The 12,781-nt window shown below is 39.8% G+C and overlaps 1 protein-coding gene across 3 annotated transcripts in view; it reads left to right on the top strand.

The window, feature by feature from the left end:
• FLT1 (fms related receptor tyrosine kinase 1) overlaps positions 1-12,781 on the top strand; it is a 116,993-nt gene that overhangs the window by 4,589 nt on the left and 99,623 nt on the right. For all 3 annotated transcript variants that reach the window (XM_005501425.3, XM_065050821.1, XM_005501426.4), the window contains exons 2-3: positions 11,632-11,728; positions 12,031-12,251. In XM_005501425.3, the coding sequence (XP_005501482.1) occupies positions 11,632-11,728; positions 12,031-12,251 (318 nt within the window). The remainder of the gene's footprint in view (positions 1-11,631; positions 11,729-12,030; positions 12,252-12,781) is intronic.

The raw sequence follows: 12,781 nt of genomic DNA, 5'->3' as shown, positions 1-12,781 counted from the left end.
GGGGTTGGGAACTCCTGCTGCAGCCCTGCAGGGAGTGGAAAGCATCGATGCTGGAAGAGAAGCTTTGCCATGAAGTGTAGGATGCCCAGCTACCACAGCCACCTCTGCTTGTGGAGACAAGTCTCTCCTATTGGCGTGAGACCTTCAAGAAGCCAACTGCTCCATCCACAGACATGCTTTATCTTTGGATCTCACTTTCCTCCCAGAATTATCTTCTTTTTCCTCATCAATATTTGTGAGAATGTGCGGAAATATTTCTGTGCCTATTTGAGTATGAATTCCACCCATGGACTGCACCAGGCTCTTTTCTTTCTGCCCTTGTGATGCATCCTTACTACATATATTCCCGGAACTGAGAAATAGCATTTCCCAAGCAGTCCCAGCTAGGAATGGCCAAATTACTTGAACCACTGTGTGAGAATTTCTCATCCTAAAATTAGTCTAGTGATTGTCAGAAAGGTGCCCACACAGCTTTCTTCTATCAAGATACAGAAGTTCAGTTTCATTCCCCCACAGCTGGAGGTCAGTACAGCATAAATCCTGGTGGTTAAAAGAAAAAGTTAGATGTGCTGCAAGCAGCAGTTTGAAAGCTGAAAATACAGGCATTGGAGCTCTCTCTAAAGCCAAGTTTCTGTCTGAAATGTAAGTCTTGAGCCATTGAGATGTATGGAGAAACTTGGACTGGGAGTGTGGCTGACTGTTTCTTCTGCGTGAAGTCTTGTTTGTTGGTGTTGGGGTTGTTTTTGGTTTTGTTTTGTTTTGGTTTTTTTGTTGTTGTTTGTTTGTTTCTTTTTTTTCATGGTAGGGCGGCTGGAAATGTGCTGGCATTATAGATGCTAGTAGAAGCAGTTAAGTGATTTATTCATTGTCTCTCCCAGACTTTTTTTTTGTTTCTGTTAATGGAGGGACAAAAGGTTCACGTTTATGATGACCCAATTTTACACTCTGTTGTTTTTCCATCAAATCCCAGTTGATTTTCAGTAAGAAAATCAATTCATCCATATCCACAATGTTAAGTCATCCCTGTAACACATTCAGACAGAGCACAATCCAGCATGGTGGGATTGACACTGACTGCTGTTTGCATGGTTCCAATACTTTTCTAGATGTTGGGGGCTACCCTTCCAACATTCACTGATGCGTGGCACTAAGCACTCCTAAATGCATTTCTTTTAAGTCACATTCCCTAGTTTGGAGCTACAGCCTTGAAACAAGGTGATTTTGCCATGAAAGCAGCTGATGGATGGAGAAATAGTTAGAAGTTGTTTCTAGGACGCCAGTGGGTTGAAGATGCTGTGGCAATGCAGTGACATTATTTCCGTGCCATGCCCGGAAGTGAGGGCAGAGCGGATAGGGCACAGTGGCTCTTGCAGAGCCAGGGACCCCTGAACAGATGTCTCTGCTCCTCAGAAGTTCCTTTGGGAAGCCCGTGCTCTGGGAACAGGACCCCCTGCTTAGTGCGTGGGGAGCGGCGAGAGATGAGTGTGAGGGCGTTTGAAGAGAGGCATTTCACAATTTCACATAGTTCACTTAAGCGTCCTTCCTGTGGGATTCTTCCCTGCCACAGAGTGAAGGAATTTGTCCCTTTTGTTCCCATTGTCGTTCCTCTGTGGAAAAACCTCTCCTCGGGATGACTGTGGGCTAATGTTAACAGAAGTGTGAGAGTTGCCATCCTAAATTGGATAAGGGCTCTGTTTAGCTCTGTGTCATGTCTCCGGCAGTGTCCAACATCTGATCTTCAGGGGAGGTTCAAGGAACCTTGCAGGAAGCAGTTATCTGATAAAATTCTCCAGAGAGGAAATTTTTTTTGTAGTATGATCTAAAATCTACTATTATTTACTAAGAAACCATGGGATTGGGGGTGAAAGAAACTAAAATTAGTGTCCACCAAAGATTAGGTGCTGTCTACATTTATGGCAAATAGATATAACATAGTGGGATTAAATTGCATTATATTGTATAATACAGAGAATTTTCTTCTGTTGTGCTGGCAGCATTTGAGGTGAAAACCCACCTTTGCTTCATGCAGTACTATAATTAACATTCATCCTAATCTGTTTTATAAGCACTAATGATTATAATTTCCCAACGTAAACTGAGCCACAGGAAAGCTTTCCAAAAGCCTTTTGCATGTGCACCTACTGTAAACATGGTTGTTTAGACGCCACTTGACTGCAGAATGTGTTTAGCCTCTTGGGCCGTTGCAAGGGAATCCTCTGTGCAGACTATTCTGGCTCTTCTCTAGTTTAAGTCGTTGTATCACATTAGTTATTTTCTCTTGTTTTGAACCTAGGACCATTGCTTATAGCTCTGTTTTATAGGCTTAAGTAGGGTGGATGGAAAGTCAGTTTGTGACTTCGTCTTTTTTTTTCTTTTTTGCCTTGGAGCATTACAGGACAGTTCAGCCATAATGATGCAGCATCTGAAATAATAGCTGTCAGCCTTCAGCAAAGTAGAAAACCTGCAACTTTGCTTTACATTTTTTTTTAAATATATTAAATATATATTTCCTTATTTATTTTGGTGTCCACAGCTTAATGAACACCCTCAGATGAATTTGACAAGTCTGCGTTGCTGTCTGAGCTGGCAGGTTACTACCAAGTAGGCAGTTTGTCTATGTATATGAAATAATCTTCCAATTCAATCCTATTATATTGTTTAATTTGTCCTGCCAGGGAATCTGCAGCAAATCTGAATTATCAAGTTGATAAAGAAATTTAATCTGCTCAGGAAAATTCCTCCATATAGGAATTCTAAATTATTTTTGTGCCTGTTTTTAATGTGCTTGCTTTCTCTTTATACCATATCAACACTTCCCTGCTATGCTAGTTAATGGTATAAACTTTTCTCAGAAATATGTAATGGATGGTTTTGTGCTGGGATTTGCCATAGTGGAACTGGAGCAGAGGTGCAGTGATTGCTGACGTGTCATTAAGTGGTGGAGTAGATCTGGTGACTCATGGATGTGATTAGGGTAGGGCTACCTACACTGCTGTATGCAGCACAGGCTTAGTCATGTGTGTGAGGTGTGAAACCACACTCCTGGGTAAATGCCTATGGTTTATCTCATGGTGTCACTTTTGGCTAGATGATGCAGTCACAACCAGCTCTCATCTGCAATGGTCTGATCACGGGCTCCCCAGAAGGGCCAGCACAGGCATGTGGAAGTGGAGGGGCCTGAGAGCCACACGGACCTATAATGAACATGTTTGTGAAGGTGTCGCCACAGTCTAGCTCTGCTATAACCTCTCCTGGCTGAGAACAGCCTCAGCAGACCTTTTTCTTTGAGCTGAGAATTTGCTCTGTTGGGGTGAAGACCAGACTAACATGAAAACAACTGTGATATTTCCCTTGCTTTTCTCAATGCACACCATACATGTATGTGTTTTTCTCCCTTGATCTGTTTTACCAAAGTGATGATCCTATGAGGGTTCATAATGGAGGTGTTAGACTGCACATTTCAATACCCATTCTCAATTTCATATGCTCGATGGGAACTAATTGGTTTGCAATTATGGCTGGTTTTACTTCTCTGTAATTGCTTTCTCCTTATATAGCTAGTTAAATGAGAACCTTCACCAGGCTAGATGGTGGCAAAGGTGCTCATTTCAGATGCTGAGTTTCTAGACATATTAAAATTGGATGGACAAAAGAGGTAACTAAGATTTTTTAAAATTATTACTATATTTTACTGTCAGGTTTCTGAATGTTAAATTTTGAAATTTATTTTTAATTGGCATTATGTAAAGTGCCCGTGCTCATGCACAAAAGTCATCTCATGACTTTAGGGCAGACAGGACACAATGTTTTGTGAAGCAAGTGCTTTCAAGCAAGTGTTGCATGGGCACAGCCCATTGAACTGCATGGCCTTGGCTGTCCAGGTATGATGGGAATTGGTAGCAATCTCAATTGGTAATAACTGAAGCTGGACTGATTTCAAATCACTAACCATGATTTAAGTTTGTTTTAAGTTAGGTTTGATTTAAATTTCTTTATCTACTTTTTTTGATTAACAAAACCCCCTGCTATTTAATACAATGGCTTTATCACAGGCTTCTCTAAGTATAGCCTGACTTAGCCAGTGCAAATACTGGCAAAATTATTTGAGAAATACATATCTGTTTGCATTTACAGCTATTGACCATAGTGGCATGTTAGTGTGTAGTGCTCAGAAGTGTTAATGAAGTGCTATTGGAATTGTACTTGCTCCATTTTTAGTTACTGAATGTTATGCTTTGCTTCTGTACCATCTAATCTTGTATCTGTGTGCATACACATCTAGGGACTGCAAACCCACACAGATTGTAAATAAATTATCACTTGTAATTATCACTTGTAAATAAATTGTTACCCAGAACTGAGAGAGGAAGGACAAACTTGCTCATATGATAGACATACGCAATTTTCTGTCCCGTGAAGGCCTTTCTTGGGCAGTAACATAACCATTTACCCTGCTGACTGATTTTTTATTCCAGGGCGTGGAGTCAGGGTCAAGGCATATTCGTCTGTCCAGGACTCTTCTAATCTACTGTGATAATCCTTATGCTGTTCAGACTCTATTACAATGCTGTATCACAGAGCAGCCGAGCTTTTTCATCCATTAACCTATAAATTTTCTTGTCTGGCTGTTATGTCCTAATGGTACTTTAAATTCTCAAATTATAGTTGAGATGAATAAGATTTAAACATTTGATCCAGAAATCATTTGGTATGCATTGCAGAACACCAGACTGCATAATCAGAATGTCCCTTCTGGACCTGAAAGTGACAAACCAATTATTTCAGTCACAGCAGAGGCATGTGTGAGTGGTAGATCCATTGAGGAGTGAGACAGCTTGAGCCGCTTCTTCTGCACTGAGTGTGTTTCTGTCTGCCGGCTGTGTACCAGTGCATGCACTCGAGTCAACAGGAAATAGGGACAAAGCCACCTTGCAGTCCAAGGACCTGCATCTGTTAGCTCGTGGAAGTCCCCATGAACATTAATTGCTCTGCAAAGTTCTGCTTCGACAGAAACAGTGGTTACATTTTGCTGTGTCACATCATGAGGTTGCTCATCTGGCCAACTGTGAACATCAACTTGGGACAAAGGCACACCTCCTTGCTCTCTCGCAGATCGGCTGTCCTAGTTTCTTTTCTGCAGGTTCCAGGTGTGAAGCTTGGATTTGTTTCAGAGAAGTGTTGTGAAATTAGATGTATGAAGAACTGTGAGGTCTCTGTTAGAATTGGGAACATAGATGGCATCTGAAAGACCCAGAAATACTGCTTTGAATCTCAGGGTGGCTCATGGTTTGGTACTGTAGGTCTTCCCTGGAGGTTGTTTCTCAGTACAGGTGGTGGAGATGGTGCTTTTACCTCAGAAACCAGACTGTGCTGCCTACTTTGCCCATGCCTGAGCATTATTAACCCAGGTGACACAGATGAGATGGGGGCTATTGCTGCCATGGAGATAGAAGAGTACCTTCTTCCAGTAGTGGTTCTTTCCAGCCACCAGCAGTCACGGAAGTACTATAGAAAGCTTCATTATCCAAGGTGATCCCTTCTTCTTCTGGTGCTGTGGCAGAACCAAGCCAGACATTCACACTTTGAGAAGGAAAAAAAAAAAATGTTTCTAATCACCATCCAAATTTTGAAGCAATTCTGCCTAAAAGTTTTCTTGTCTTATAAATGCAAGTATTGATGCTGATGAGAATCTCAGGGTTGATTAATATTGACCTGTTGGTCAATATTCCTCCTCATGGTCAGACATAAATTGAAACTTTAAATGGCTCTTCAGAGTTTACCACAAATTTCTTTTTCTGTCTCTCTTTTAAAATAGAGTGATTTGGTGTAATGCTGTAATTGGAATTACTATGGATAGGTACAAATGTTTGATCAAAAAAAGGGTTATTTTTACTTACGGAATGCTCTGAAGTTCTTTTAGAGGATATGGTAGTGCAACATCTCGTCAGGAAGAGCTCTGAAATAAAGAAAACTACTGATAAGTCAAGTTTATTTACAAAATGGAGTAAAGACTTATATCCCGTATGAGGTTTGCTGGTGCTCATGTTCTGGCTAAGGTGCTATTGCGGATTGGAGTCTGCTCATTTCACTAGAGATGCACTGAAGGTCAACAGGCCGGGTACTACCACACTCCTGAGCATTTTGGCCAGATTCTGCAGTTGCTTCTTAGTTGCATACATGTGGGTATTTCCGGTCCCTTCAGTGGGATGACTCATAAGGAAATGCTCATAAGCAAGAGTAAAGTCCTGGGCTGCATTTGAACTGAATGACCTGTATTTTAAGGAGCACAGAGAGATGAAGACACTATTAAGAAATCACTTGCACTTTCCAGTTCAGGAGCATCCTTCACAAAACACATCTTTTGCTGCATGTGTTTGAATCAGGAGAAAATTATATTTGATAGTAAGAACCACAAAGCATCAGTTATGTTTAACAAGCCTTAAAACATGTGCAAATCCAGCAATGACTGAAACAATTACTTCATGATTGATAACTTTATTGCCCACAGATGGCACTTTAAACCCAGAAGGTCAGATTCTTTGTATACACTGAAATTGCAAAGATAAACTGATCATTCTCCTTAACATCTCATTGTGCAGGTGAAAAAAGGTTAGTCAAAATGTTCAAGATAATTGGAGTGGCTGGAAGAGAGCCACTCAGCCTCGACTTAGGAAAAAGACTTTAGAAGTAAAAGATCTGTTAACTTCAAAAAATTTTCTAATAACTTCTAATACAGATTTTTTTAAAACTAAGGCTAGCTTTTGGCTTGACTTTCTTTGGTCAAAAGTAACAGAAATTCACAGTGTATAAAAAGAAATTTAAAATTAAAACCTGGAAAAAATCAGAATGGGAATCATAGTCCAGAATTTGTTCCCAATTTTAAGCTCAGCACATCTATCCTTTTAAGAGAAATCAAGTTTTAGCTAAAATCAGTGGAAGACAATGATCATGTGTGCATGATTACTCAGATATCTGTAGAACTGAACTAACACATCATATTGGAAAAACATATGCATGTTCACTTATTTTTTTAATCACTTATAATTGGTGTCTAGTCCTGCAAGGAGCATGGAGCTTGACTCAATGATCCTTACAAGTCTCTTCCGAGTTGAGATATGTTATGATTCTATGAGATTGTTGTTTACTTTGTTCAGGAAGAGCATTGCCTTCTTTGCAAGGCAGAAAATAACTGAAGAATGTTTATTCTTCTCTTCCTTTGCAAATTACAGTTTATGCCTTCTACTTTCTTAAATATATATATATATATATATTCTCCTTCCCTTACAGAATAGTTAACTTATGTGATCTAAATCAAGGTTTGCTCATTCATTAAGCAGCCCTGTTGACTGACTTTCCAACGTATCTAATAAACCTTCAGAAACAAATAGAACATACCAAAAAGATTCACCCCTTTCCTTATGGGAGGAGATTCCTCAGTTATCAGGATTAATTAGTTCTCTTGTTGTCACATGAAAAGAAGTTGCACCCCTCAATGTAGGTCAGTGTGAGGGTAGGCTGCTGATGGTCGCTTAGTGACAGACACAATGATAAGTGAACATGTCCTGTTGAGCCATGACCCTTCAGAAAAGACAGTGTCAAGTAAAATGCCCAGAGAAGGTACATAGAAGACATAATCTGCTTCTAAATATTGACAGTAGGAATTTCCGTGCTATTCTTCTTCCTTTTTCTTTTCTGGTAAGCATGTCAAACTCTATTGCATTTGTAATCTGCATTAGTTTTGAAGCATTTAAAAAAGTAAGGAAGCTAATGACCCATGAATAGATAGGATGTGAAATAAAGCTATTTTTCTTCAAGGCTTAGCTTCTTGCTGGTAGAGCATTGTCTTGCAGACTTGTAAAAGCAACAATATTGGCTTGAAATAAGATCTTTTAGTTCATTTTTGTTGTCAGTGAAAAACTAAATGAATGAATATATAACAAATCTGATATTTCATGCCAAATACACTGACATTAGGTCTTGAATATTAACATGATAGATTACTGTGTCTAAAGTGTCTAAAATGTACTTGAGGTCAATGAAGAAACTTTATCTTATATTAATGGGAGCGAAGTTAGACAAACACTAAGCACACCTTAAGATCCCACCCAAAATATTTACAAATACTGGAGTGTCTTTTAGATATATGTAATAAGAGTAAAAGGGCAAAAGCTTCAATTTGTATCCAGTCTATCTGGGTTTCTTTTTTGCCTGCAGGATGGGGTGAAAAGATTTGGTGGTTTTGTTTGTGTTTTGTTTTGGTTTGGTTTGTTTTTGTTCTGTTTTGTTTTGTTTTGGTTTGGTTTGGTTTGTTTGGTTCATTTTAATAACTCTGAGTCTGATCTTCTGAGATACAGGCTTCGAGGATGCCTTGAGAGTTTCATGCAGACGTGCTTATATCTTTGCTTATATCACCGTAGAGTTATCAATAGAAAAGTTTGCAACATTTCTAATGTTTTCTTGTGCTTCACCTTTGGTACACTCTGAAAACAACCTCAGCCCACACTCCCAGGGCTGGTTTCCTGGTCTCAGCATGGGTCAGGTGGCAGCACGGTGCTGCACGGCTGGTGCTGCTACTGGGCAGGGTGCTGGTGCTGGTGCTGCTGTGGGTGCTGGTGCTGAGCAAAGTCACGCACTCAGCACCCCAGTCATGATCAGACACTGCAGACCTGCCTTGTTCTCAGCACCTGTCACTCACCTGGATTTTCCACCTTTCAGTCAGTTTTACACTTAAAGTAACCTACTTGTCTTGGCTCTAGCAGATAAGCTTTGATTCCGACAGGTTCGTCTGACAGACTGTTACTAATGGGTCTTTATACATACTGACCTGTTTGTAAAAATCTTTGCATGCTTTCAGCTTTTCTAGAGCCCCAAATAAGGAGCAATTCAGAGGCCAGGTTCCCCTCTGAAATCAGGAACAAGATTCATAAAGCTGTATGTAAACCCTACGTTCTTGGGAGAGCATGTGAGCCTCCAATTCTGGGATGACAAAAGGAATACAAATGAAATGCAGGAACACAGTGGTTTCATTAAAATGTCAGATCATTTCATTGGAGGATGTTGACAAACCCTCTCAACAAAGTGCTTGGGTTGCTTTTCACAGAAGCTCCCTGGTCTCAGTTTCTCAGTGTTTAGATTCAGGAACATTCTTTCAGAACTGCAAATGAGTAGACTCATAGACTGTAAGCATCTATGGGGGACTATCCCATAAAAGCACAGTGTGCTATTTGGCAGACCCAGCATTTCAGAGTTCAGATCCTTAAACAGTAGGTGAGAAAAATGTATGTTTGTAAGACATTGCATAACAAGTTGTTTCTTCAAAGATTTGCTGCATCTTTTTTTTCCTCCCCTCTTAACAGCTGACAGAATATATTTGTTTCTAGTTAGAAGCATGATTGTCTAGACAAATCGCAGAGGAAGTCTGTATATTTGTACAGTATTACCATTCAAATTTCTGGTAATATGTGCGGTGTAGTTCAGAGGACCTCTTTATTCTGAAAACTTGTTATGCCCTTGCTTGAAGCCTGTTTAGATGAGTTATTATATAATAATTTATGTCTATGCTTACGTGTACCCTTTAAACCCTCTTTTGAGTAGGGATGGATGTTGGTATACACAGGAAAACTGCTGGAGCCACAGCTTAAATGAGATATACAGGGCTAAAAAGAAAAATGTAGATCAATGTAACTAATTTAGATGCCAAAGATTAGTTAAAAGTTACACTGTACATTTCCTACATTGTTAAAGAAGGGAAACAGGTTCCTGAAGGCATCTAGCAAACAGTTTTGAAAATCTAATCAGCTATTTGCTTCTTTTCATGGATTGTGCTATGTAGTCTTGGAAACTGATACAGATCTCTTGTCGCCACTGATGTTATAAGGAATTAGTAGGAAATACTGACAAATGGAGTACAGCTGGGTCCTCAGAAAAGACTCCAAAAACCAGCAGATGGGGGCAGTGCACCTTTGCCTCTTGTACAAAGTATTTGTACTTGTAGCATCTCTCTAAAAGTGAAGACTTGGGTTCTAGGCCTTTCTCAGACTGAAGGAGTTCAAGTCCACATCTCGGAACAAAGCTTTTGCCGTTCAGCCTCTAATTTGTGGTTACATCTTCTACTGGGTGAAACCTGCTGAATTTGGAGCAGCTATTGACTTTGGAGAGTTTATACAGTCGTAATTTAGTTGCCAATCTCAGCCAGAGTTGATGTCCAACAGTTCCTTCTATAGTCAATGAAAGAGGGAGGCCTTTCTAGTGGTTGATCCATAGCAGCTAAATAAGGTTCACATATTTCTACTGTTGGTGCATACAGCTGTTCATATTTGGCTGTGGCAGGGACCTCTTAAAAATGCTTAAAATAGCTAAACTGAAACTATACTTGGCTGTGTTCTTGTGGAAAATCCATATTACCCTTGTACACATGATGCTTCTACTCTCTTAACTTGAGAAAGAAATGCTTTGTCTTGGAATAAAGTGATCCAGAGTACTCTATGCTCCTCTCTCACAGCACTGAAATCTTCACAAATTTCACTCAGGTCCAGATTTAGACTTAAACTGGTTTTCAAATTACACTGTTTCAAAATATTTGCTTATTATATTCCTAGCTCACGGAACATTTGCTGCCACTGCAAGGGCAACGAGATGGATGACTGTTTCTTAAAGCTTTAAGACAGGCATTTCTGTCTGTTTGCCATGAAAGCTGTTGTGGCCATAGCCCATTACGGGGCAAAGATGCCTTTCCAGAACTTGCTGGCCTGATGTGATGGAAGGTCCTGTGTTCCTTTAGTCTTCTGACCATGGGGCTTTTTCATTGACTTCCTAAAAATTGCCTTCTGTCTGGCTGTTTTCAAGTGTCCTAAGCTACCTCATGTTATACTGACATCCAGGGCTTCACCCATAACATAATGATCTGGCCATGACCAGAGTCATGTTAGCATGCTTGCTTTCTCAATAAGCAGCAAATCTGATCTGGAGGATTCCTTGAACTTGTTCTCAAAATTTATTGTTGAGCTGCCCAATTACCTTTCGACACCACTTCACTGGTAGAAAGTCTGCAGGTAGTGAGGGACCACAGGTAACAGTGCCGTGACCCTCAGTCAGGAAGGAAAGATCCTTAGTCCCCTTTCACACCTTTCAGAACAGTTCCAGCTTTGCAGCAATCTGTTTGAGTGGCAATTTGGTATCTTAGAGGTCAATTTGTGGCTCTTGTTATAGAAGTGGCCAACTTTTACCCTTCCAATTGAAGGGGCTGACATGGTGGTGTTTTCTAAGGAAAGGCAGCAAGTAGTGCTTGAGGTTATGCTTCCTTGGCTAGATGGGTAGCCGCAGGTCCTGAGCTTTCTTCCTGGTATGCTAAGTGAACAATTTGAGAGCAAAGTTATTGACTGAAACTTGCATAACTTTCATTTCTACTTTCTTTCCTGAGTAATTCTAATGGAAGATTATGCGAGTCCTCAGTTAGGACAGCAGGATTTCACTCAGAGGAAAAGAGTATGTGTGATAGGGGGAACATCCTCTTTTCTTTGCTTTCCCCTTCCAATATAAAATAATAAATGTAAGTAGACTTGCAACAGCATGATTTGCCATTGTTAATATTTTGTTGTTTTTTTGTGTTTTTTTTTTTTTTTGTTTTTCTAGGATCTAGTTCAGGATCAAAATTAAAAGTTCCTGAGCTGAGCATAAATGGCATACAGCACGTTGTTCAAGCAGGCCAGACTTTAAATCTCACCTGCAGGTAACCAACTGAGTTGGATTCTGATAAATTGGCTGGGAGTTCATGCACCTGACACTTTCTTTTTTTGTAACTGAAATTAGAAAAAAATGAAACCTTATGTTGTGGGGAGAGTTGGGGGAGGGGAGTGAACTTCAATAGCAATTGTTTAATAGTTCTTTGTTGTTTCTGTTGTTGTTTTTGGAAAACAAGATAAAAGAGAACCCCAGAAATAGCCTGATATAATAAAAAAGAAAGCTTGGGAACTGGAGCTGTATAATTGCAGCCCAACATAATTGTTTCAGCTTCCTTATCTGTATTTGCAGGGGGGAAATGGTTCATTCATGGTCTTTGCCTGAAACTCTAAGTAAGGATAGCAAAAGGCTGAAAGTAATTAAATATGCCTGTGGAAAGAATGGAAAGCAGTCCTGCAGCAGTCTGACCTTGAGCAGAACTCAAGCAAGTGACACTGGAAACTATAGCTGCAAATACCCAACAAGTCCAGCAAAAAAGAAGAAGGAATCTACAGTCTATGTATTTATTAACGGTAAGATTACATTTTTTAACACTTCTTGATACTTTCACTTCAGTACAGCAAAATGGATAAATAAGACAGTTCAGCTGTGATTGAATTCAGGGGTTTAAATGATATATTCAGCCTTGCAAAATGTCATGATAATTTACCAATTCATGTATAAAATCTGCTTTCTCAGAGCTTGCAAATACAAGTGCTAGTGTTGTATCTGTTAGGCAGAAAATGAAGAATGAAAAGGACCCAGTCCAACCAGTTTGCTACAGTAAACAGAACTCCACATGGAAGTAGACTAGAAGTGAAACTGTGAAATGGGTATCAGAGAAATCAGATCTTACAGAATCAGATGATGACTGATGAAAGCCGTGTATCTAGTATCACATCCACTTAAACCTAAGAATATAGATTTCTAGGCAGCTGAAGGATGTCAAAGGTGTCTATCCAGATCACTGAATTATCTCATGCTGTAGAAAATTACCACTTGCCCATTAAGTCACATTCAAAAATGTAGTCTGTAGTTCATGTTACACAGTTTGTAAAAAATC

Source organism: Columba livia, chromosome 1 (genome assembly GCF_036013475.1).
Source record: "Columba livia isolate bColLiv1 breed racing homer chromosome 1, bColLiv1.pat.W.v2, whole genome shotgun sequence".
Lineage (NCBI taxonomy): Eukaryota > Metazoa > Chordata > Aves > Columbiformes > Columbidae > Columba > Columba livia.
Note: the sequence above shows the minus strand (reverse complement) of the source record. Positions and strands in the feature narration are given on the sequence as shown.